Source organism: Erinaceus europaeus, chromosome 12, assembly GCF_950295315.1.
Source record: "Erinaceus europaeus chromosome 12, mEriEur2.1, whole genome shotgun sequence".
NCBI classification, from domain to species: Eukaryota; Metazoa; Chordata; class Mammalia; order Eulipotyphla; family Erinaceidae; genus Erinaceus; species Erinaceus europaeus.
The window spans coordinates 98621983-98648083 of record NC_080173.1 but is presented as its reverse complement, the minus strand read 5'-3'; the positions used below and the strand labels follow the sequence as shown (position 1 = coordinate 98648083).

The 26101-nt window shown below is 47.5% G+C and overlaps 2 protein-coding genes across 2 annotated transcripts in view; one reads left to right on the top strand and one right to left on the bottom strand.

Moving 5' to 3' along the window:
- Positions 1-17345: 17345 nt before the first annotated feature.
- CAMP (cathelicidin antimicrobial peptide) lies at positions 17346-21494 on the top strand. The gene is made up of 4 exons (XM_007533605.3): positions 17346-17600; positions 20276-20383; positions 20527-20598; positions 21288-21494. Exons 1-4 carry the CDS (start codon positions 17373-17375, stop codon positions 21426-21428), a joined length of 549 nt encoding a protein of 182 aa, XP_007533667.2. The 5' UTR covers positions 17346-17372; the 3' UTR covers positions 21429-21494.
- A 2201-nt stretch (positions 21495-23695) lies between these two features.
- The window catches only part of NME6 (NME/NM23 nucleoside diphosphate kinase 6), a 28376-nt gene continuing 25970 nt past the window's right edge, over positions 23696-26101 (bottom strand). The window contains exon 6 of the mRNA XM_060204911.1: positions 23696-23881. Within this exon, the coding sequence (XP_060060894.1) occupies positions 23696-23881 (186 nt within the window). The remainder of the gene's footprint in view (positions 23882-26101) is intronic.

Sequence of the window (26101 nt, the reverse complement as noted above, 5' to 3'; positions counted from 1 at the left end):
GTGTTTTGTTTTCTGATCTTGTTTTTCAACTTCGGCCTGAGAGTGAGATCATCCCATGTTCATCCTTCTGTTTCTGACTTATTTCACTCAACATGATTTTTTCAAGGTCCATCCAAGATCGGCTGAAAACGGTGAAGTCACCATTTTTTATGCTGTCGCACTTTTGTCCCAAAGCCCTTAGGAACTTCTGAAGCACTGAATACTGAATAGAACCTTTGAGTCTCATTGCTAAATTGTTTGAGCTGCCATTGGGCCGTTTCAGCGAAATGTTGATTATTAGTGATGAAACAAGCTCCCCTAGACTCCGCTCCACTCAGAAAGCTCCTAGTTTCTCTCCACATATTTTCTCTTCAACCCACTTCCCACTCCACGATAACAGGTTTTTGTCAGTTCTCTAGGGAACTTGAGCCAGTCAGCGAGCACTTTGCAGGCCTCTGTCTCACTCTGCATGGCTGTCATCCATCAGCAGGGCTGAAGAGCTGACCACCCCTTCTGGAGACTTTTGCTACAGTTTTTTTTTTTTTTACTATCTTTATTTATTTATTGGATAGAGACAGCCAGAAATCAAGAGGGAAGGGGGAGGGAGAGAGGGAGAGACATGGAGACACTTGCAGCCCTGCTTCACCACTGGTGAAGCTTTCCCCCTGCAGGTAGGGACAAGGGGTTCGAACCCAGGTCCTTGTGTAGTGTAACATGTGCACTCAACCAGGTACAGTATCTGGTCCTGCTACAGTTAGTCTTCAGAAGAATATTCTCATTCCATTTTTAAAGACAGAAATAATATTAGTATTACTAATAGTAATGCTTTAGAGAGGTCATTTGAGCCCCTCAAGAGAAGAGTGGGGACCAGACACAGGGAGAAAGGACAGCCTTGAGGTGCCTGGCTAGGCCAAGAGCTCCAGCAAGTGGTCACGGCTTCTTGCTCCCCCAAATGGGTAGAACTGAGAGATGAGGAGAAATGTCTGAGGAATCAGTGAAGAGGAAGACTTTGAATGTTGTCCTGAACACAGTGTGCTTCGAAAGGCCCTCTGAGAAGTCGCTGTTGCTCAACTCACCACTCTTGAGAGATGGGCTGGAATTAAGGCTTGGCGTGGTGAGGGGAAACCCCAGTAGTCCCTTTCTCCTTTGAAAGGTTCTTCTACTCTTGGTGAGTACTGGTGTAGCATTTCTGAAGCCGCCAGGGGGCACTCGTTTCCCAGGAGAATGCAAGAAAGCATCTGTATTTAGAAGGACTGGGCTAGATGCTAACTGCACGCCTATCACTGGAGGGTGGGGATGGGGTGGGGGTATATTATATATCTATATCTATATAATTATTAAATATATATAATATATATTATTTTTGAAAATATTTTTGTAAATATTTATTCCCTTTTGTTGCCCTTGTTTTTTTCTTATTGTTGTAGTTATTATTGTTATTGATGTCGTTGTGGATAGGACAGAGAGAAATGGAGAGAGGAGGGGAAGACAGAGAGGGGGAGAGAAAGACAGACACCTGCAGACCTGCTTCACCGCCTGTGAAGCTACGCCCCTGCAGGCAGGGAGCCGGGGGCTTGAACTGGGATCCTTATGCCGGTCCTTGTGCTTTGCACCACGTGCACTTAACCCGCTGCATTATTTTAATGAGAGAGGTACAGAGAGAAAGACCAGAGCACTCTCAGCTCTGGCTTATGGTGACGTTAGGGATGAGCCTGGTAAGGTAGCTTCTTGGTCTGCCTTCTCTCTCAGTGAGATGGGAAGACTGAGCCTTGGTCAGTCTACCACACAGACCTGTTAGCAAGAGAGATCAAAGGGTAAATACTTTCCAGAAGTTTGAAATAAAATGCACTGGGGAAATTCAAGACATTTGAAATTCAAGCTGCCCCTGCTGTCCCCCACCCAGCCCTGTGTGCTGCTGAGGGCGTGTGCAAGAGAGGCAGAGGGAAGAACAAAAGAGTGTATTATCCAAGTGAGCAATTTTACCGGCCCTTCCTACATTTCATTTCTCCATCTAAATAATGATAACAACAACAACAACAACAACAGATTATCATTATTATTTATATCACTATACCTGAGTTGGACGAGAGGCAGGGCTAGGAACTGCAGGCATAGGGAAACAGGGCGTCACAATAGGTTCTGGTCCAGGAGAGGACATCGTTCTAAAGGCCGAGTTTTCTTTCTTATTTATTTATGTATTTCTTTTTTTATTTCTCTGATGAGAAAGGAGGAGAGAGAGAAAGAGCCAGACATCACCCTGGTACACTCTGTCGGGGAGCCATTGGAGGGCTCGGGTTCCAGAGTCCAACTCCCCGCCCGCCCTGTCACATCCCAGCCCACTCTTTTTCTTTTGAAAGCTTCATTTGAGAGAGAAGAGGAAAAAAAAAGAAGGACATTCAGAGGTAGTAATAGGTATAGGTGTGACTTAGAAAGGAAGAGATGGGGCTGGGTGGTGATGCACTTGGTTGAGTACACGTTACAGTGAGCCGGGACCCGGGTTTGAGCCCTCCTCCCATCTGCACCTGCAAAGTGAAAGCTTTGTGAGTGGTGCAACAGTGCTGCAGGTCTCTCTCTCTCCCTCTCTCTCTCTCTTTCTATCACCCCTTCCCTCTTGATTTCTGGCTGTCTCTAACCAATAAGTAAATAAGATAAAAAATTAAAACAAGTGGTCCAGGAGGTGGTGCAGTGGATAAAGCATTAGACTCTCAAGCATGAGGTCCTGAGTTCAATCCCCGGCAGCACATGGACCACAGTGATGTCTGGTTCTTTCTCTCCTATCTTTCTCATTAATAAATAAATAAAATCTTAAAAAAATTAAAACAAAAAAAAAGAGAAGAGAGGACCATGGGAAAATGGGTAAATATATACAAATAGAGACAGTTGTCGACATAAGTCACCCTGTACCTGTGACCTTGGGAGAACTGCTGTGGTTTCCAAGAGAGGGATGAGGACACTGGACTCTGGTGGTGGGAACGGTGCAGAATTACAGGCCTGCTATCTAATAATTCTGTAAATCAACATTAAGTCACTAATAAAATTTAAAAGGGGGGCACACCTGGTTGCGTGCATAGGTTACAGTGCACAAGGACCGAGGATTGAGCCCCAGTCCTCACCTGCAGGGAGAAAGCTTTGCAAGTGGTGAAGCAGTGTTGCAGGTGTCTCTGCCTCTCTCCCTCTCTATCACTCCCTTCCCTCTAGATTTCTGGCAATCTCTATCCAATAAAGATCATTAAAAACAATTTTAAAAAAATAAAAGAGGGCAGGGGTACATAGCATAATGGTTGTGCCAAGACACTCTCGTGCCTGAGTCTCCAAAGTCCCAGGTTCAGTCCCCTGCACCTCCATAAGCCAGAGCTGAACAGTGCTCTGGTAAAAAACAAATAAATAAATAAAAATAAAAGAAAAGCTTGATTTGGATTGGGGAAACAGCCTAATGGTTATGCAAATGATTTTTGTGCCTGAAGTACTGGGGTCCCAGGTTCAATGCCCTGCACCACCATATCCCAGAGCTGAGCAGTGCTCTGGTAAAACAAACAAGACATGACTCATTCCTTAAAGATAGCAAGACTGAGCAGTGCTGTGGCACAGTCATGCAAATGGCTTCCATACCTGAGGCTCTGAGTCCCACTTTAGTTCCCAGCACCATCATAAGCCAGAGCTGATCAGTGCTCTGTTTTTTTTTTTCTTTCTCTCTGTATCTCTCATTTAAAAATAAAATAAAATATTAAAAAATATAGGAGGGGAGTGGTCTGGGAGGTGACGCAGTGATAAAGCTTTGGACTCTCAACCATGAGGTCCTGAGTTCAATCCCTGGCAGCACATGTACCAGAGTGATGTCTGGTTCTTTCTCTCTCTCTCTTTCTAATAAATAAAATCTTTAAAAATATATATATGGGGGGAAGAGAGGGCACACACACGTGCACCACACACACACTCAGACACACACATACCACACACACACACACACTCACACACACACTCAGACACACACACACACTCACACAAACCCACACACTCACACACACATACACACACACACTCACATACACACACACTCACACACTGACACACACACCACATACACACTCATACACACTCATACACTCACACACACACCACACACACACTGACACATACACACCACACACACACTCATACACACTCACTCACACACACTCATACACTCATACACCCCCCACACACACACACACACACTCACACACTGACACACACACACCACATACACACTCATACACACTCACTCACACACACTCACACACACACCACACACACACACTCATACACACTCACTCACACACACTCATACACTCACACACACACACCACACACACACTCACACACACACACACTCACACCTCCCACCACATACACACTCACACACACTCACACACACTCACACACACTCACACACACTCACACACACACTCACACACTCACACACTCACACGCACACTCCACACACCACACACACACTCACACACACTCACACACACACTCACACACTCACACGCACACACACTCACACACACACACACTCCACACACCACACACACACACTCATACACACTCACTCACACACACTCATACACTCACACACACTCATACACTCACACACCCCACACACACTCACACCCACACACACTCATACACATACACTCACACACACACACTCATATACACACACTCACACACTGACACACACACCACATACACACTCATACACACTCACACACACTCATACACTCACACACACACACCACACACACACTGACACACACACACCACATACACACTCATACACACTCACTCACACACACTCATACACTCACACACACACCACACACACACACTCACACACTCATACACACACACACTCACACACACTCACATACACACACACACCACACACACACACTCACACACTCATACACACACACACTCACACTCACATACACACACACACTCCACACACCACACACACACACACACACACACTCATATACACTCACACACACTCATACACATACACTCACACACACATACACACACACTCACATACACACACACTCATACACACTCACACACACTCATACACTCACACACACACACCACACACACACTGACACACACACACACCACATACACACTCATACACACACACACCACACACACACTCATACACTCACACACACACACCACACACACACTGACACACACACACACACCACATACACACTCATACACACACTCTCATACACACACACCACACACACACTCATACACACTCACTCACACATACTCATACACTCACACACACACACCACACACACACTCACACCCACACACACTCACACACACACCCCCACACACACACTCACACACACATACCACACACACACACTCCACACTCCACACACCACACTCCACACACTCACACACACACTCACACACTCCACACACCACACACACACACACACACACACACTCACACACTCCACACACCACACACACACACACACACACACACACTCACATACACTCCACACACCACACTCCACACACCACACACTGACACTCACACACACACACACTCACACACACACACACTCACACACACCAGAGCATCACTCTGGCACTGACGCTGGGCATTGAATTCAAGGATCTCATGCTTGTATGGCCATTGCTTTAGCCACTGTGCTACCTCTTGGGTGGCAGCTGCCTCTTTCTCTTTCTTCTTTTTAAACTATGTATTTATTTTTATTTTTAAACAATTTTTTAGTATTTATTTATTTATTTATTTATTATTTATTCCCTTTTTGTTGCCCTTGTGGTTTTATTGTTGTAGTTATTATTGATGTTGTTGTTGGATAGGACAGAGAGAAATGGAGAGAGGAGGGAAAGACAGAGAGGGGGAGAGAAAGACACCTGCAGACCTGCTTCACCACCTGTGAAGCAACTCCCCTGCAGGTGGAGAGCTGGGGGCTCGAACTCGGATCCTTACGCGGGTCCTTGCGCTTTGTGCCACTTGCGCTTAACCCGCTGGGCTACCGCCGACTCCCTTATTTTTATTTTAATGAGAGAGAGACCAGAGCACTGCTCAACTCTGGCTGATGATGGTGCTGGGGATTGAACCTGGGACCTTGGAGCCTCAGGCATGAGAGACTTTTACATAAGCATTATGCTGTCTCTCCAGGTACCCTCCCTCCTCCCCCCTTTTTTAAACCAGAGTACCACTTCTCTGATTTATGGCTGGTGCCGAGTCCAGGACTGTGAGCTATCCTGGGACCTTCTCTGAGGAAGCTGGAGGTTTTAGGCCACCGCTGAGTTCTCCTGACAGCCGCACCTGGGTGCTTTGCCCCCACTGTACTCAGAGCGCAGGAAACGCTTGTTGCGGGGAGCCAGAAGGGTCTGGAGACCAGGCCGCTCCACTGTGGTGACTGTCCTGTGCCAGCCTTTCTCAATCCCTGGGCCCCTGGAGGTGAAATTCTTCCTGGGGCTCCCTCCTGTCTGGATTGTGTTAGAACATCTTACACCATCCTGCTACCAGCTGGTTGACAGAGCCACATTAAGCAAGGTGCTGTGTGCTGACTTGGGCTGGGGGCAGGGGTCATGGTTTCCAGGCCCTTTTCCTTCCCAGCCCTGATATGCCTACACTGGAAGGAGTAAGGCTGGAGTCACCCAGCCTCCGAATCACAAACCCAGACTCCCAGGCGTGCCCTTGACCTTTGTGTACTCTGAACAAAAGGAGCCAAGCTGAGGAAGCCAGGACTAATAAAAATGAAATGGGTTCCTTTCCTTCTAGACTCTATAGGGTCATTAATAAGCTCTGATTGAGAACCTCCAAGAAACAGCAAGGGAGGAGACTTTACAGATGAATTTGAATAAAAAACCCTTTACCTGAAGAATTTGGCATGGCCACTGTTCACTCCATGAACCATAGTCTGAGAAGCACCCACTCACTTCACAGATGAGGACACGGGAGCACAGAGAGCAGATAGGGCTTGGCTTGTGTGAGAATTCCAGAATAGGAGAGTAGGTTGAGGTTGGGACGACTGAGGGTCACACACACACACACACACACACACACACACACACACACACACACACACACATACACACACACACACACACACGAGAAAGAACCCTTAGAGGGTTCTTTAAAATAAAAGAAAGAAGGGCAGGGGTAGATGCAAAGAGACTCTCATGCCTGAGGCTCCGAAGTCCCAGGTTCAGTCCCCCGCACCACCATAAGCCAGAGCTGTGCAGGGCTCTGGTGTTTCTCTCTCTGTCTTTCTCTCTCTGCATCTCTCTCAAAAAATAAAATACTTAAAAAATAAAAAAGAAAAGAAAGAAAAGACTTATTTATTATATTTCTTATATCTTTATTTGTTGGATGGAGACAGGCAGAAATCGAGAGGGATGGGAGACAGAGAGGGAGGGAGATGCCTACAGCCTGGCTTTGCCACTTGCAAAGCTTCCCCCCTGCAGGTGGGGACTGGGGGCTCGGACCTGGGTCCTTGAGTACTTATTTCTTTTTTTTTTGCTCCTCCAGGGTTATTGCTGGGCTCGGTACCTGCACCATGAATCCACCGCTCCTGGAGGCCATTTTTTCCCCCTTTTGTTGCCCTTGTTGTAGCTTCGTTGTGGCTATTATTATTGTCCTTGTTGACGCAATTCGTTGTTGGATAGGACAGAGAGAAATGGAGAGAGGAGGGGAAGACAGAGAGGGGGAGAGAAAGACAGACACCTGCAGACCTGCTTCACCGCCTGTGAAGTGACCCCCCTGCAGGTGGGGGAGCCGGGGGCTCGAACAGTGTTCATTAAGGCCTGTCATTGCACTTTGTGCCATGTGCGCTTAACCCGCTGCACTACCCCCTGACGCCCTGGAACCACAACATTTGAGTCCTGCACTCCACCACTGTGCCTCCTTCTAGGTCACATTAGGAGGTTTCTTTGGGAAGAGAAAAAAATTCTTTTTTTTTAATAGTATTTATTTTATTTTATTATTTTTTTTATTAATGTTTTACATTCAACAGTAAATACAATAGTTTGTAAATGCATGACATTCCCCAGTTTCCCATTTAACAATACAACCCCCACTATGTCATTTATCATCCTTCATGGACCTGTATTCTCTGTACCCACCCACCCCAGGGTTTTTTTCTTGGGTGCAATATGCCAATTCCATTTCAGGTTCTACTTGTGTTTTCTTTTCTGATCTTGTTTTTCAACTTCTGCCTGAGAGTGAGATCATCCCACATCCATCCTTCTGCTTCTGACTTATTTCACTCAACATGATTTTTTCAAGGTCCATCCAAGATCGGCTGAAAACGGTGAAGTCACCATTTTTTACAGCTGAGTAGTATTCCGTTGTGTATATATATCACAACTTGCTCAGCCAGAGAAAAAAATTCTACAGTTGACTGAATGATGGCTGCAGAGTTCTAACAAGTGGTGAATTGTACACTTTGCACATGTGAGCTGTGTTGTCAGAGAACCGAACATCACCCTGGCATATATGATGCTGGAGGCTGGGCTCAGGATCACATGCTTCAGACCCAATACTTCATCTACTGCACCACCTCCTGAGTCTCTTGTCTGTCTCATCTTTTTCATTGTTGTGTTCAGGGGCTCATTGCTTCTGGCTGATTTCTGCAGATAGAAAAAGCAAAACAGACAAGCAAAGAGAGAGAGAGACAAGAAGAAACCACAGCACCAAAGCGAACCCCACACACACACACTTTTTTCCCTTTCCCCCCCTCCTTTTTTATTTCTTTATTGGGGGATTAATGGTTTACAGTCAACAGTAACATACAGCAGTTTGTACATGTGTAACATTTCTCAGTTTTCTTTTTTTAAAATATATTTTTTTGCTTTTTAAAAAAAATTATTTATTGGATAGAGACAGAGAGAAATTGAAGGAGGAAGATAGATAAGGAGAGAGACAGAGAGATACTGGCAGCCCTGCTTCACCATTTTTGAAGCTTCTCCTCTACAGGTGGGGATCAGGGGCTTGAACCCAGGTCCTTGTGCACTGTAATGTGAGTGCGCCACCACCTGGCCCCCATTCCCCTGTTTCCACATAACAGTTCAACCCCAACTAGGTCTCCTCTGCCATCATGTTCTAGGACCTGCCTAAACCCCACCCCCCACCCCAGAGTCTTTTACTATGGTGCAAAACACCAATCACTTTTGTTTCTTTGTTTTTTTTTTTTAATTTTCCCTTTTGTTGCCCTTGTTGTTTTATTGTTGTAGTTATTATTGTTGTTGTTAATGTTGTCATTGTTGGAAAAAAAGAGAAATGGAGAGATGAGGGGAAGACAGAGATGGGGAGAGAAAGACACCTGCAGACCTGCTTCATTGCCTGTGAAGCGACCCCCCTACAGGTGGGGAGCTGGGGGCTCGAACTGGGATCTTTACTCCAGCCCGTGCATTTTGTGCCACCTGTACTTAACCTGCTGCGCTACTGCCTAACTCCCTAAAGACATCTTCAGTGAAACAAACCCAGTTACAAAGAAGACTAAGGCAAGTATAGACATATGGAACTACATCAAATTTAAAAGTCTGCACAGCAAAAGAAACCAATACCCTAACAAAGAGACCCCTCATAGAATGGGAGATCTTTACATGCCATACATCAGACAGGAGTTTAATAACCAAAAGATATAAAGAGCTTGCCAAACTCAACCACAAGAAAACAAATGACCCCATCCAAAAATGAGGATACGGACAGAATATTCACCACAGAAGAGATCCAAAAATCCAAGAAACATATGAAAAAATACTCCAAGTCTCTGATTGTCAGAGAAATGCAAATCAAGACAACAATGAGATACCACTTCACTCCTGTGAGAATGTCATACATCAGAAAAGGTAATAGCAGCAAATGCTGGAGAGGTTGTGGGGACAAAGGAACCCTCCTGCCCTGCTGGTGGGAATGTTAGTGGGTCCAACCCTTGTGGAAAGCAGTCTGGAGAACTCTCAGAAGGCTAGAAATGACCCTGCAATTCCTCTCCTGGGGATCTGTGTACATCTGTGTTTGTAGCAGCACAATTTGTAATAGCCAAAACCTGGAAGCAACCCTGGTGTCCAACAACAGATGAGTGGCTGAGCAAGCTGTGGTCTATATACACAATGGAATGCTACTCAGCTATTAAAAACGGTCACCGTGGGAATTGGGCGGTAGTGCAGCGGGCTAAGTGCAGGTGGCGCAAAGCGCAGGGACCGGCATAAGGGTCCCAGTTCAAGCCCCCGGCTCCCCACCTGCAGGGGAGTCACTTCACAGCTGGTGAAGCAGGTCTGCAGGTGTCTGTCTTTCTCTCTCCCTCTCTGTCTTCCCCTCCTCTCTCCATTTCTCTCTGTCCTATCCAACAACAACATCAACACAACAACTACAACAATAAAACAACAAGGGCAACAAAAGGGAATAAATAAATATTTTTTTGTAAAAACAAACAAACAAAAAATGGTCACCGTTTTTCAGCCCATCTTGGATGGAGCTTGAAGAAATGTTAAATGAAATAAGTCAGAAACAGAAGGATGAATATGGGATGATCTCACTTTCAGGCAGAAGTTGAAAAACAAGGAGATTCTTTTTTTTTCTCTTTCTTTCTTTCTTTCTTTCTTTCTTTCTTTCTTTCTTTCTTTCTTTATTCCCTTTTGTTGCCCTTGTTATGAAGTTGAAAAACAAGATCAGAAGAGAAAACACAAGTAGAACCTGAACTGGAATTGGTGTATTGCACCAAAGTCAAAGACCCTGGGGTGGGTGGGGGAGAGAGTACAGGTCCAAAAAGGATGGCAGAGGACCTAGTGGGGGTTGTATTGTTATGTAGAAAACTGAGAAATGTTATGCATGTACAAACTATTGTATTTACTGTTCAATGTAAAACATCAATCCCTCAATAAAGGAAAACAAAATAATAATAATAATAATAATAAAAAGACTTCCATGCCTGAAGCTCCAAGGCCCCAGGTTCAATTCCCCACACCACCATATGCTAGAGCTGTGCAATGCTCAATGGGGAATTGAACCAGGGACCTTGGAGCCTCTGTCATGAGAGCCTTTTTGCATAACCATTACGCTATCTCTCCCACCCTGTGTATGCTTCTTATTCTCTTTAGCCTTTGTTTAGAACTGACTCCTGAATTTACTTATTTATTTTGACCAGAGCACCTCTCAGCTCTGGCGAATGGTGGTCGGACCTGGGATTTCTCACTTACAAGCCCAGTTTCCCCAGCTCCTGTGTCTCCACTTTGCCAGTTACAACCAGTGGTGGTGCAGATGTTTCTTCTTTCTTAGTTGATGTAAATGTTCCCTTTGTGAGCTTTATGACCCCATGTAGCTGTTGGATACTTGAAACGGAGCTGGTATGACTGAGGAACTGGTTTTTAATGTTATTTTTGAATTTTTATTTATTATTGGATAGGGATAGAGAGAAATTGAGAGGGGAGGGGGAGGTGGAGGGGGGTGGGAGATAGGGACACCTGCAGCCCCTGCTTCATCACCTGTGAAGCTTTACCTCTGCAGGTGGGGACCAGGGGCTTGAACTCGGATCCTCGATCACTACAGTGTGTGTGCACTTAACCAGGTGTGCCACCGCCTGGCCCCTTAATGTTATTTCAGTACGATGAATTTGATTTAAAATTGAAATTGTCTCACATACCTGTAGCTACTGTATTAACAACACAGCTGCCTAACTGCAGTAGAGCAGAAATAAGTAAGGTCTGATGAACAGGGAGCAGTGGGATGAAAATGGTTTGGGGATGGAGTCCGGGAGGAGCCCAAGGAGGAGGCGGTGTGTGGTGGTGTGGGTGGGAGTCTGCGTGCCAGGGGAACAATGGGCGGCCGGAGGACAGTCCCCAGCCACCGGGAAGCACAGGACTGTTGGCACTAGGCAGGATTTATGTGGATACGTCATGGACGAGAAGGGAACTTGCATAGGGAATGGTCAGGACAAGCTGACCCAGCATGTAGCAGGGCCTGCCTTGAGGCTTGGGCTTCCTCAGTGGTGGCAAATGCAGGGATGGGAAACCTCGGTCATGCCACGGGGTCCCTGACCCAGTCAGGGTGGGCGTTTCTGTGCAGAGTAGGGTGTGCTTGCCTGCGACTGCCCTGACCCTTCCCGTGAGAAAACTTGCTTTGGTCTGAGCTTCCCCTTGCCTCCCACCTGGAGGTCTACCTGTAAAGTGACGTCTGGACAAAGGCCATGTGTATTTCTTATTTATTCATTATTTTTAAAGATTATATTTTAATTTTGGATTAGATTTATTTATTGAATAGAGACAGCCAGAAATCGAAAGGGAGGGGGTGATAGAGAGGGAGAGAGACAGAGAGACACCTGCAGCCCTGCTTCACCACTTGCAAAGCTTTCCCCCAGCAGGTAGGGATTGGGGGCTCAACCAGGTGCACCACCACCTGGCCCATTTATTTATTTATTTATTTATTTATTTATTTATTTATTTACCAAAGCACAGCCCAGTTCTGGCTTATGGTGGTGCTGAGGATTAAACCTGGGACTTTCTTTGGTGGTGCAGGCATGGAAGTCATTTTGCATAACCATGATGCTGTCTCCTCAGCCCCCCCCCCCAGGAATCTCTCTCTCTTTTTAAAAATTCCTTTATATATTTTTCCCCCTTTTGTTGCCTTTGTTTTTAATATATCTTTTTAATTTTTTAACTTTATTTATTTATTTATTTGTTATTGGATAGAGACAGAGAGAAATTGAGAGAGAAGGGGGAGATAGAGAGGAAGAGAGACAGAGAGACACCTGTAGACCTGCTTCACCACTCGTGAAGTGACTCCCCTGCAGGTGGGGAGCTGGGGGCTTGAAATGGGATCCTGACCGGTCCTTGTGCTTTGCTCCATGTATGCTTAACCCGCTGTGCTACTGCCCAACTCCCATTGCCTTTGTTTTTTATTGTTGTTGTAGTTGTTGTTGTCATCTTTGTTGGATAGGACAGAGAGAAATGGAGAGAGGAGGGGAAGACAGAGAGGGGGAGAGAAAGACAGACACCTGCAGACCTGCTTCACCGCCTGTGAAGTGACCTCCCCTGCAGGTGGGGAGCCAGGGGCTCAAACCTGGTACCTTACGCCGGTCCTTGTGCTTCGCACCACATGTGCTTAACCCACTGCAATACCGCTGACTCCCTGGATCCACACTTCTGGTCTACCTCAGGATCTGTGTGAGTCACTGGTCCCTGACTGGCAGACTGCACTGACCATGGCAGAGTGCCCCCGTCAGCCAGCTGGGGAGGACCCTGAGTGTGTTCCTCTAGACAAACGCAGTACCAGGCAGGCCTCAGGCCCCTGTCTAAGGACAAACACGATACCCACTTCTCCCCCCAGTTCAGCTCACAGGGGATCCCAGAGCCAACAGAGAAGATGAGGGGGTGGGGAGAACCTGGTCAGCCTCCTCCCAGCAACTGTGAAGGGCCCTGACACGCAAGCCCTCTTGACCAAGAAGCCACCAGGCAATACCTGCACCGTGAAACCAGGTTGCACAGAGTCTGTTTCTCCTTCCTTCTCCCTAGGCTGAGCATGCAACCAGCAGCCTTCCCCCAGCCTGGCACCCCTCAAGGCGCCAAAGCCAAGGTCACAGCCGTTCATGGGAGAGTGGGGACCAGACCTGGCCTCAGGCCTCTGGATCCCTCTCTCACTCTGGCCCAATGATTCAGTGTCTGGGCACTAGATGGGGAGCTGTTTGAGGCTGAGCGGGAAGAGACTTCTTGGAGGCTGGGAGAGCAAAGGAGAGGTTGTGGAGTCTGTTGGGGAGCAGGAAAGGCCATTCAGGTGGAAGGGCACTCGAGGCAGGGAGTCAGATGTAGAGGACAAAAGAAGGGGGCTGGGCCGTAGGGCACCAGGTTAAGCACGCACAGTACAAAGCACAGGGACCTGCGCAAGGATCAAGGTTTGAGCCTCCAGCTCCCCACCTGCAGGGGAGTCACTTCACAAGTGGTGAGGCAGGTCTGCAGGTGTCTGTCTTTCTCTCCCCACACGTTTCCCCCTCCCCTCTAGATTTCTCTCTGTTTTGTCCAATGGAGTGGGGGAGGCCACAGGGAAAAGAAAACACAAGTAGAACCTGAAATGGAATTGGTGTATTGCACCGAAGTAAAAGACTCTGAGGTGGGTGGGTGGAGAGAATACAGGTCCAAGAAGGATGACAGAGGACCTGGTGGCGGTTGTATTGTTATATGGGAAACTGGGGGATGTTATGCATGTACAAACTATTGTATTTACTGTTGAATGTAAAACATTAATTCCCCAATAAAGAAAAAAAAAAAAGTCTAAATAAAGAAGACATTGCTTGCTGCTTAAAAAAAAAAAAGCCACAGGAGTGGTGGATTCATAGTGCCATACTGAGCCCCAGTGATAACCCTGGAGGCAAAAACCTTGGAGGCTCAGAGGGCCTGAGGTACTGGGGTGTCTGTGACGTTCCCTGGGGAGACGCAGGCCAAGAGGTGAGGCAACAAAGAGTAACACGACTCTGGCCCTAACGCCAAGTCTGGCTATGTGGTCTCCTGCAGTAATGGGTGAGATGGCTTGTTAGTTTGTTTGTTCACTGTGTGTGCCACCAACATTATCACTGGGTTCGGGGGCCTGCACGATGACCCCACAGCTCCTCATGGTCATTTTGTAAATAGAGGATGTGGGGCAGCAATAGAGATGGAGAGAGAGAGAGAGACTGGGAGGAAAGACACTTGCAACATTGTTCCACTGCTTGTGAAGTTTCCCTCCTGCAGCTGGGTCCCAGGGCTTGAGTCTGGGCCCTAGGTGTGCTCTCCTAGCCAGGTCACCACCTGGCCCTTTCAGTTTTTTGAAAGAGCCCATGGACGGTATGTGGAGTGTAGACATGATCCTGAAGCGTGCTGCCCAGAGAAAGTGGACTCTGGAGCTCTCTACAGCACTTCAGAGGAAAGAAGATGGTGGTGGTAACTGAGGAAGTGGAGGAGGGGCCAGAGGGCTTTCGGCTCAGGGCCAGGCGGCAGCAGCCAGCTGACCGGGAGTCCATGGGGTGTTCAGAAAACGGCCCAGACGTGCCCCGGATACACCTCTGCAGGCCCTTCATGTAACGAGGGGGACCCTCAAGGGGAGACGGGAGGACATCGTCAGGGAAGTGGGCAGAGACCAGGAGGGCGGTGCCAGGGGAGGAGCCATGGCAAAGAGCAAGGGGGAGATTCAGGAGGAGGGAGAGTCCCCGGCACATGTGCAGAGCCAGACAAAGCTCTCGACGTGGTCGCCGGGTCCAGTGAGGGCCAGTTGTCCTGGGTGGCCTCTAGTGTGAGAGCATGAAGACGTTAATTAGGGGGATATGATCCTTCCTCGGCGTCAGCTGAGAAGACAGGGTGACAGGCCTGGTGGCCATTTTCAGGCTGAGAAAAATAGTAGAGAAGAATCCTGGAGAAAAGATGACTGAAGCAACCCCCCAAGTGGGTGAAGACCAGAGAAAAAAGTGACGTGACCTTGAAAGTCTGCCTGTAGAAAAAAAGGGGGCAGGGGGAGACAGCATAATGGTTATGCAGAGACTCTCATGTCTGAGGCTCCAAAGTCCCAGGTTCAATTCTACACATCAGCATAAGTCAGAGTTACTCAGTGCTCTCGATCATGAGGTTGTAAGGTTTTTCACTGCTCAGCTCTGGCTTATGGTGGTATGGGGGATTGAACCTGGGAATTTGAAGCCTCAAGCATGAGAGTACCATTGCATAACCATTATGCTATCTACCGCTGCATGCTCTAGTCTCTTTCTTTCTTTCTTTCTTTCTTTTTTATGTTTCTTTTTTTAAAATTTTTTTATATTTATTTTATTTATTTATTCCCTTTTGTTGCCCTTGTTGTTTTACTGTTGTAGTTATTATTGTTGTTGTCGTTGTAGGATAGGACAGAGAGACATGGAGAGAGGAGGGGAAGACAGAGGAGGAGAGAAAGACAGACACCTGCAGACCTGCTTCACCGCCTATGAAGCGACTCCCCTGCAGGTGGGGAGCCGGGGTTCGAACCGGGATCCTTATGCCGGTCCCTGCGCTTTGCGCCACCTGCGCTTAGCCCGCTGCGCTACAGCCCGACTCCCCTTTTTTATGTTTCTATCTTTATTTATTTATTGGATAGAGACAGCCAGAAACTGAGAGGGAAGGGGGTAACAGAGAGAGAGGGGGATACAGACAGACACCTGCAACACAGCTACACCACTTGCAAAGCTTTCCCCCTACAAGTGGGGACCGGAGTCTCTAACCTGGGTCCTTGTGCATTGAAACATGTGTGCTCAACCAGGTACTCCACCACCCAGCCCCCTCTAGTCTCTTTGTCTCAAATAATTAAATACATAAATAAATTTTAATAAAACAATAATATAGGACAAAGGGAGTTGGCTGTGTGGAGCTGGGGAAATGGCTCGGTCCTCAGCTGATGCTAGCAGGGCATCAGACTCAAATCCCTGAGGTTCCTGGTTCGATCCCCTGGGTTACATGTACCAGAGAGGCGTTCTGACTTGTCTCTCTCCCTTTCTCTTTGTGTGTGTCTCCTATAAAGCTCTCTCTCATATATAATGAGTAAAATAACTCTTCAATGGCTCTCAGGGGCTGGCAGGATAGCTCATCAGACAGTGCACTGCTTTGCCATCTGTGCAGCCCAGGTTTGAGTCCAACCCTCACCACACTGGAGGAGGCTTCAGTTCTTCTCTCCCTCTCTCTCTCTCTCTTTCTCTCTCTCTCTCTCTGTTTCTATTTTAAAAAGTCATGCCGGAGCAGTGAAGCCCTGCTCATGGAAAAACAGTTTCCCTTGGGTCTGACTGGGTAGGATGGCGGCTACTATTAATCCATTTGTCAAACATGAGTTGAGAGCTTGTGAGCCAGCTCATCTGGGGGTGGGGGTGCTGCTTTGCTCTGTGCCCCGTGCAGGTTCAAGGCCCGTCCTCACTGCATCATGGAAGCATTGGTGTTATGGCCTCTTTCACTTCTCTCTGCCTTGCTGCTGTCTGTCTCTAGCTGAAGCAGACACTAGTTGAGTGCCTACTAGGTGCCATGCAATGGCTAGTGGCAGATTCAGTGGCACATTTTCCATAGGACTATGATGTCCAAGAAGGTCACAGGGGTGGGGAGAAGGACGGAGGACAAAACCTGAGCCCCTTTCTTCTCTGTCAGGTCCAACTCTCTTGAGCAACCATGGGGTCCAGAGAGCCCAAGACCGTCCAGGAGATGGAGAAACCATTTCATCACCTTGCGCACGAGGTGGGCCTGACCCACAGCCCTGTAAGCCCCGTGAGGCAACAGAACGGGCTGAGGCAAGCGCCAGCCCACACACTGGCTGCCAGCCAGGGCTGGTCTGGAAGGTTCCTGGTGAGGCCTTTGCATCAGGCTCAGACTGAGCATAAAGGAGACTGATGGGCCAGGGGCAGGCAGACTTGGCAGCCATGGAGGTCCAGAGGGAAAGCACCTCCCTGGCATGGTGGTTACCGTTGCTACTGCTGCCGGGCCTGGTGATTCCTCCAGCTGCCGCCCAGACCCCCAGTTACCGGGAGGCTGCGCTACGTGCCGTGGACGACCTTAACCGGCAGTCCTCCGACGCCAATCTCTATCGCCTCCTGGAACTGAGCGAGGAGCCCATGGGAGTGAGCTGGGGGCTTGGGGGAGAAAGGGGGGGGTCACCTCTGGCCAAACCGGACACACCACCACTCCCTTTCCTCATATGTTGCCTCTTGTTAGGCCAAGTCCTCATTTAAGTACTGTCCCATCTTCCGGGGAACTGCCCCTGCCCCCAGCATGGGATGGATTCCTGCCTTAGAACCTCTCTCCCTATTTAAAAAATATTTTTATTGATTTATTTTGGATAGAGACAGAGAATTTTCGAGAGGAGGGGAAGATGGAGAGGGAGAGAGATGGAGATACCTGTGCACTGCTTCACCACTTGGAAAGCTTCTTCCCCTGCCCACACCCTGCAGCTGGGGACTGGGGGCTTGAACCTGGGTCCTTACACATAATAGCATGTGCGCTCAACCAGGTATGCCACCACCCAGCCTTCTAATCTCTATTTTAAAAAATAAGACCCTCCATTGTACGGTGGGGTGCCCCCTGACCCCTAGGCAGGCTTTAGGAATCTGGGGAGCTCCAGGGGTGAGAACAGGGCTGTTGGCTCTGAGGTGTGACTTCCCTGCATGAGTCTCCGCCGTCTCTGCTTTCTCCTACTCTGTGTGCTTGAGGAGGACAGGGTTGCTGTTACTCTTTCAATCTGTTCTTCATTTTTATTTTTATTTATTTATTTATTTATTTTGCCTCCAGGGTTACTGCTGGGGCTCGGTGCCTGTATCACGAATCCACTGCTCCTGGAGGCCATTTTTCCCATTTTGTTGCCCTTGTTGTTGTGCTTGTTGTAGTTGTTATTGTTGCCATAGCTGTCGTTGTTGGATAGGACAGAGAGAAATGGAGAGAGGAGGGGAAGACAGAGGGGGGGAGAGAAAGACAGACACCTGCAGACCTGCTTCACCACCTGTGAGGCGACTCCCCTGCAAGTGGGGAGCTGGGGGCTCGAACTGGGGATCCTTATGCCGGCCCTTGCGCTTTGCGCCACCTGTGCTTAACCCGCTGCGCTACCACCCGACTCCCTCTTAATTTTAATTTTTATTTTTATTTGCCACCAGGGTTATTTTGGGGGCTTGGTGCCTGCATTATGAATCTACCACTCCTGGTACCCTTTTAGTTTTTACAGAGGCAGAGAGAAATTGAGAGAGAAGGGAGGGTAGAGAGGAAGAAAGAGAGACTTGAAGCACTGCTTTACCATTTGTGTAACTTCCCCTGTGCAGGTATGAGTGTGGAGGTGCTGGAGTGCTGAGCCTGGGTCCTTCTGGGTGGTAGTGAGTGCATTTAACCTGGTGTGGCACAGCCTGGTCCTTTATATTTACATATATATATATATATATATATATATATATATATATACACACACACATATTTATATTTACATATACACACACACACACACACACATATATATATATATATATATATATATATATATATATATATATATATATATCCTAATTAATGTGTGAGGAAGCCAGAATGTCACGCCACTTTGGCACAAGTAATGCCAGGAATTGAATTTGGGACTTAATGCCTGCAAGTCCGGCCCACTATCTAGTGTGCAACCTCTCAGGCAGAGGTTCAAGAGAGAGAGAGAACCAGAGCATCACTCTGGTACATAGGATGTTAGGTGGCTGAACTTAGAACTTCATGCTTGAAAATCCAAGGCTGAGGCCAGATGGTGGCACCCAGTAGAACACACACAGCCTTTCATGAAGGTTTGGGTTCAAACCCCTGGCTTCCACCTGCAGGAGAAAGCTACATAGGCAGACGGTGAAAATAGTGTTGAAGATGTCTCTCTTTCTCTCCCCCCCAATCTCTCTCTGTCTCTAACCAAAGGGAAACAAATAGAAAAGCATAAAGAAAACAAAGAATACAAGGCTTTGTGCAACATGCCAACTCTTGGGCCCTTATACCTTGTGTTTCGTCATTGCTGGAGTTTCAAACTCCAGCATGACTTTTTCAGATAGAAAGGGAGAGGCAGAGATCGACACCACAGCACTGAAGCTTCCCCCAGTGCAGCGGGGGACTGCGGGGTGGTGGTGGTGGGGAAGCATCTAACAGAAGTAACAACAACAATGATAAACAACAAGGGCAACAAAGGGGAGAAAATGGATTCGTAGTGCAGGCACCGAGCCCCAGCAATAACCCTGGAGGCCATTTTTTCCCTTTTGTTGCCCTTGTTATTATTATTGTTGTTGTTGGATAGGACAGAGAGAAACGGAGAGAGGAGGGGAAGACAGAGAGGAGGAGAGAAAGACAGACACCTGCAGACCTGCTTCACCGCTCGTGAGGTGACCCCCTGCAGGCAGGGAGCCAGGGGCTCGCACCTGGATCCTTACACCTTTCACTGTGCTTTGTGCCACATGCGCTTAACCTGTTGCACTACTGCCCAGCCCCCTTATTTATTTATTTTTAGAGACAGAGAGGCATAGAGAGGGAGAGAGAGGGAGAGAGAGAGAGAGAGAGAGAGAGAGAGAGAGGCCACAGCACCAAAGTTTCTTTCAGTGTGGTGTGGGTTGGGCTCAAACCTGGGTCATGCACAAGGCAAAGCAAGGCACTATCCAAGTGAGCTGTCTCTCAGCCCCACTTCACGCCCACACCAGCAGCAGGCCCAGTGGCAGCACACACAAGGGGAAAGAGAGACAGAAGGACGAAGGCCAGAAGGAGCCTGAACCCCAACTCCGTTCTCTCTCCCTCTGACCAGAGCGGGGATCCGAGCTCCCCGAAGCCCATAAACTTCCTGGCGAAGGAGACGGTATGTCCCAAGACAACGAGGCAGTTCCCAGAGCAGTGTGACTTCAAGGAGAATGGGGTGAGACTGGGGGCTGGGGACGCCGCTGGGGGTCTCTCAAGGAGTTGGGCCACAGGCCTGCAGGGAACATTGCCAGTCACTGAGGGGAGGCTGGGAGGTTATGGCGCTGGGTTTCCAGTGTGACGTCAAGCCTTCACCCTTAGGTGGTAAAGCAGTGTGTGGGGACAGTCACTCTGGACCAGGTCAGGGGCTCCTTCGATGTCAACTGTGTCGAGGTAAGAGACCCCACCTGAGTCACAGGGACTGAGCTGTATGGTGAGGAGTCGACTCACTACCCTGTTCAGAGCAGAGATCTGCTCTCCAAGCTGAGCCTTGAATCTCTAAGACCAGCAGTGGAGTAGTGGCCTTCAGACTTCCCTCACCAGGGAACTCGCTAGAAAAGAGAATTCTCATGTGATCTGGAGGAGGTGGTGCAGTGGATAGAGTGTCAGGTCCTGAGTTCCATCTCTGACAATGCATATACCAGAATGATGCTCCAGTTCTTTCTCTCTTCCCGACAAACAAACTCTCAGGTCCCACTCAGACCTACTGAGTCAGACTCTGTGATGGGCTCCTAGCAATCTATATGTTAACATCCCTCTGGGCTGTTGGAGTCTTACTAAAGCCTGAAAGCTACTTGCTTGGAAAAATGAGCTTGCAGCTCATGACTTTGCTGGGATGACTGTTTTGCTGGGATGGACTGTGTGGCGGCTGTGTGGGGCCCCTTGCCCTCTTTGGACCTGTTTCCTTGTTGTTTTGGGGTATAAGGATCCAACCATGTAACCCAAAGATCACAGCCAGAGGGTGGACTGGTGGCCCGAGGCTGCAGGCGTAGCCTAAGAAGGGGAGTGTCTCGGCTGGGAGGACTTTGCTTTGCCGCCTGTGCAGTTCCCTCAAAGAGCCCATATTCCTTCCTGTTGCACAGACTCAGAACGTCAGGCTATTTGGACGGCTGCGTGACCTCATCAAGAAAGGTACGCAGAAGATTGGCAGAAAGCTTCGGAAAGTTGGCCAGCAAATCAAGGACTTTATACGAAATCTTAGGCCCAGGGAAGAAGACTCTTAGGCTGTGCTTTGTCCTGTCAGGCTTCCAGATGCTGAAAAATAAATTGTGAAAGAAATTCTCTCCAGGCATCGGTTTCACTGTCTTGTTTCCTCTCACCTACCATGACTGAGTCCTCACTTAATTCTGGTGAGGGTGTGTGTGTGTGTGTGTGTGTGTGTGTGTGTGTGTGGAGTGTGTGTGTGTGGGTGTGTGTATGTGTGGAGTGTGTGTGTGTGTGTGTGGAGTGTGTGTGTGTGTGTGTGTGGAGTGTGTGTGTGTGTGTGTGTGGAGTGTGTGTGTGTGTGTATTGTGGAGTGTGTGTGTGTGTATGGGTGTGTGTGTGTGTGTGTATGGGTGTGTGTGTGTGTGTGTGTGTGTGGAGTGTGTGTGTGTGTGTATTGTGGAGTGTGTGTGTGTGTATGGGTGTGTGTGTGTGTATGGGTGTGTGTGTGTGTGTGTGTGTGGAGTGTGTGTGTATGGGTGTGTGTATGTGTGTATGTGTGTGTGTGTGGAGTGTGTGTGTATGTGTGGAGTGTGTGTGTGTGTGTATGTGTGGAGTGTGTGTGTGTGTGTGTGTGGAGTGTGTGTGTGTGTGTGTGTGTGTGTGTGTTGGGAGGCTGCCCCACTCAGCACAGTGTCCCATTCTCAGGGTCCCTCTCCAAACTCTATGTGCGTCCTCTCCTTCTCACAGAAAGCCCAGGAAGAACTGAGTGATCTGTGTGCAGTGAGGCAGGGATGCCATGGAACTTAAGGAGGGATCAGGAACTTGGCTGAACATTCAGAGATACAGTTCAGTCTTGGTACTTGTTGGGTTCTAAAGCTAGATTGGGCCTTGAGCAGGTAGCATAATGGTTATACAAAAAGCCTTTCATGCCTGAGGCAACAAAGGTCTCAGGTTCAATCCTCAACACCACCATGAGCTAGAGCTGAGCAGTGCTCTAGTTTTAAATAAGTAAAAAAGAAAACATAAGGTTAAGTGCATGTGGCACAAAGTGCAAGGATCGGCGTAAGGATCCTGGTTTGAGCCCCCGGCTCCCCACCTGCAGGAGAGTCATTCACAGGCAGTGAAGCAGGTCTGCAGGTGTCTGTCTTTCTCTCCCCCTCTCTGTCTTTCCCTTCTGTCTCCATTTCTCTCTGTCTTATCCAACAACAACAATAATAACTACAACAACAATGAAAAACAATAAGGGCACCAAAAGGGAAAATAAATAAATATTTTTAAAAAACCCACAAATATATAAAGTAGGACTGTCTTAGGAGGTGACAGAGTGGATAAAGTTGTGGGCCTTCAAGTGTGGGGTCCTGAGTTCAGGCTCTGGCATGTGCCAAAGTGATGCTCTGGTTATCTCTCTCATTAATAATAATAATAATTGCCTCTAGCTTATTTATTTAGTTTATTATGATTAGGTATTCTTTTTTTTAATTTGTTAATGAGAGGGACGTAGACCTGGAGCTCCACTCTGGCACATGATGTGCTTGTAAAGCGACTCCCCTGCAGTTGGAGAGCCTGGGGCTTGAACCGGGATCCTTACGCTTTGCGCCACCTGTGCTTAACCTTCTGTGCTACCGCCCGACTCCCCCTTGAAAATCTTTACTCTGGAAAACCTGACACTCTGGCCTTTCCTCTGGCATTGACCCACACCATCATTTCTCCCCATGGGTAGCAGAATCAAGCTGTGGACTTGTGTCTAGGAATCAAATGGTACAAAAGATCTGTGCCATTAACAACAAGACTCTTAAAAAAAAAAAAAAGAAAGAAAAAGAAAAAGACCAAGAATCTTTGCAGTGGACTGGGGTCTCTGAAGAACATGAGCAGTGAGAGATCCTTCTGAACCAGCCTGGTGTGAGGACTTCCACCAAAGCCTGTCCCGGCAGACCCGACAGCTCTTCAGTTGCCCTGTCTCAAAGAGGAGAACAGATGTGAATAAGACTTTTGGACAGACAAATGCCAGGAAAAAAGTGTTTGAGCTGGTAAAATAGCTCAGCTGTCAGAGTACAGGACTTCATGCTGACACTCTTAGTTCAATCCCCAGTGTCGAGGGTACCTGGATGTCACTTCACAGACTTCTCCTTGGCAGTGTCCCTCATTCCAGGGACTGGAGTTGTGTCACTTCCAGGAGATATGGACCTGCTAGAACTCACTGTTAATTTTTCAGGGTTTTTTTTTTTTAGGCTGGTTACTAGACACTTTTGTTGTGCAATTGATCATGCAGGTGTATTTAGGCCATAGAAATCAGAAAATGCTACCAATTAGCTCTCCCTCCCACCCTTGGCTGGCATGCCACTGCTCAGGCAACAGAGGAACCATTTGTCTGGATAATGCGGGTCTGTGTTGACCACACCTGCTTCCAATTTCCTCCCAGGATGGGCCCTTCTGCTGCCATGGCAACCCTTCTATTCGGCTCTGCCATGCGTGTCCACCAGATGTTTCTGTCGTAGACCAACTGGTAAATGATCACGAGCTGATCATATTTCTGAGGTGCGGAGGAGGGGTAGAGATGACAAATTCAGGGTCTTTAAACATTTTTTTTTTGCCTCCAGAGGGTTTTTTTTTTTAATAGGACAGAGAGAAATTGAGAAAGGAGAGGGAGAGGAGAGAGGGAGGGAGAAAGATAGACACCTGCAGACCACCTGCTTCCTTGCTTCACCACTTGTGAAGCCAGGGGCTCAAACCAGGATCTTCTCACTATGTGCACTTAACCCGGTGTGCCACTGCCCGGGCCCCGTGATTTTTCATTTGTCATTAATAGTAGGTTACAAGACTGTCAGATGACAGTGTATAGTGCATAGTGCCACACCACAGCCACCACCAAAGTCCTGTGTCCTCACCATCCCTCCCAAAGAGAACCACCAGAGTTATTATAAGTCTTAGAAACATTTTGACACGTTCAATTCTGAACACGCTGGTTGTGACAGCAGCGGGGTGTGTGTCCCCAGCCCTGGGAGAAGTCTGCTGTAGTAGTTGCTGTTCTCTGTGATGATGATGGCGATGTGACAGATGCCTTCCACTGGGCTTTGAGTCACCCCCAGGTGTTTGGAATACCTGTTACTAATGGCTGCTGGAGCCTCCTTCACAACCTCCCTCAGTCTCCCCGGGAGATGCCAGAGAAGGGTGTGTTTCCCCTGCCTGAGTGAAAACTGTCGTTATCACTGTCGCTAGTGACTGGCCCTCAGATTCCTGCTCCTGAAGGGAGAGGCTGGCCTTGTTATCAGACAAGGTCCTGTGGGCTCTGTCCTCAAATCTCCCTGCTCTGAAGTGTCAAGCTTTAGTCCAGAGGTTCTCCAGGCCAGAGAAAGGCTAGAGGTAAAAGAGGTCTGAAAGTGATCACTCTTCTGTCGATGTGGGCTATGTGCGAGTGAATCGTGTTTTCTGGGCCTCAGTTTTCCTAACTAAATTGGGGAGAGCATAGCTTACTTTAAGGGTTGACGTAATTTTTTAGTTTATTTATTTATTTTTGTTTTCTTTTTTTATTTAAATTTATTTATTGGGGAATTAATGTTTTACATTCAACAGTAAATACAATAGTTTGTACATGCATAATATTCCCCAGTTTCCCATTTAACAATACAACCCCCACTATGTCATTTATCATCCTTCATGGACCTGTATTCTCCCCACCCACCCCAGAGTCTTTTACTTGGATGCAATATGCCAATTCCATTTCAGTTCTACTTGTGTTTTCTTTTCTGATCTTGTTTTCAACTTCTGCCTGAGAGTGAGATCATCCCCATATTCATCCTTCTGTTTCTGACTTATTTCACTCAACATGATTTTTTCAAGGTCCATCCAAGATCGGCTGGAAAACGGTGAAGTCACCATTTTTTACAGCTGAGTAGTATTCCATTGTGTATATAGACCACAACTTGCTCAGCCACTCATCTGTTGTTGGACACCTGGGTTGCTTCCAGGTTTTGGCTATTACAAATTGTGCTGCCAAGAACATATGTGTACACAGATCTTTTTGGATGGATGTGTTGGGTTCCTTAGGACATATCCCCAGGAGAGGAATGGCAGGGTCATAGGGTAGGTCCATTTCTAGCCTTCTGAGAGTTCTCCAGACTGTTCTCCACAGAAGTTAGACCAATTTGCATTACCACCAGCAGTGTAGGAGGGTTCCTTTGACCCCACACCCTCTCCAGACATTTGCTGCTGTTACCTTTTCTGATGTATGACATTCTCACAGGAGTGAAATGATATCTCATTGTTATCTTTGATTTGCATTTCTCTGACCATCAGAGACTTGGAGCATTTTTTCATGTGTTTCTCAGCCTTTTGGATCTCTTCTGTGGTGAATATTCTGTCCAAGTCCTCCCCCCCATTTTTGGATGGGGTTATTTGTTGTCTTGTTGTTGAGTCTGCAAGCTCTTTATATATGTTGGTTATTAAACTCTTATCTGATGTATGGCATGTAAAGATCTTCTCCCATTCTGTGAGGGATCTCTTTGTTTGGGTAGTGGTTTCCTTTTGCTGTGAAGAAGCTTTTTAATTTGATGTAGTCCCATAGGTTTATACTTGCCTTAGTCTTCTTTGTAATTGGATTTGTTCATTGAAAATGTCTTTAAAATTTATGCAGAAAAGAGTTCTGCAATATTTTCCTCTAAGTATTTGATAGTTTGTGGTCTAACATCCAGTCCTTGATCCACTTGGAATTTACTTTTGTATTTGGTGAAATAGAGTGATTCAGTTTCATTTT

Excerpts from the sequence above, each read along its gene's own strand:
- CAMP (XM_007533605.3), top strand. The coding sequence starts at position 17,373 with ATGGGCCAGGGGCAGGCAGACTTGGCAGCCATGGAGGTCCAGAGGGAA. Across the intron at positions 17,601-20,275 it reads TGAGCGAGGAGCCCATGGGA|AGCGGGGATCCGAGCTCCCC; the intron begins GTGAGCTGGGGG and ends CCCTCTGACCAG. Across the intron at positions 20,384-20,526 it reads GTGACTTCAAGGAGAATGGG|GTGGTAAAGCAGTGTGTGGG; the intron begins GTGAGACTGGGG and ends CTTCACCCTTAG.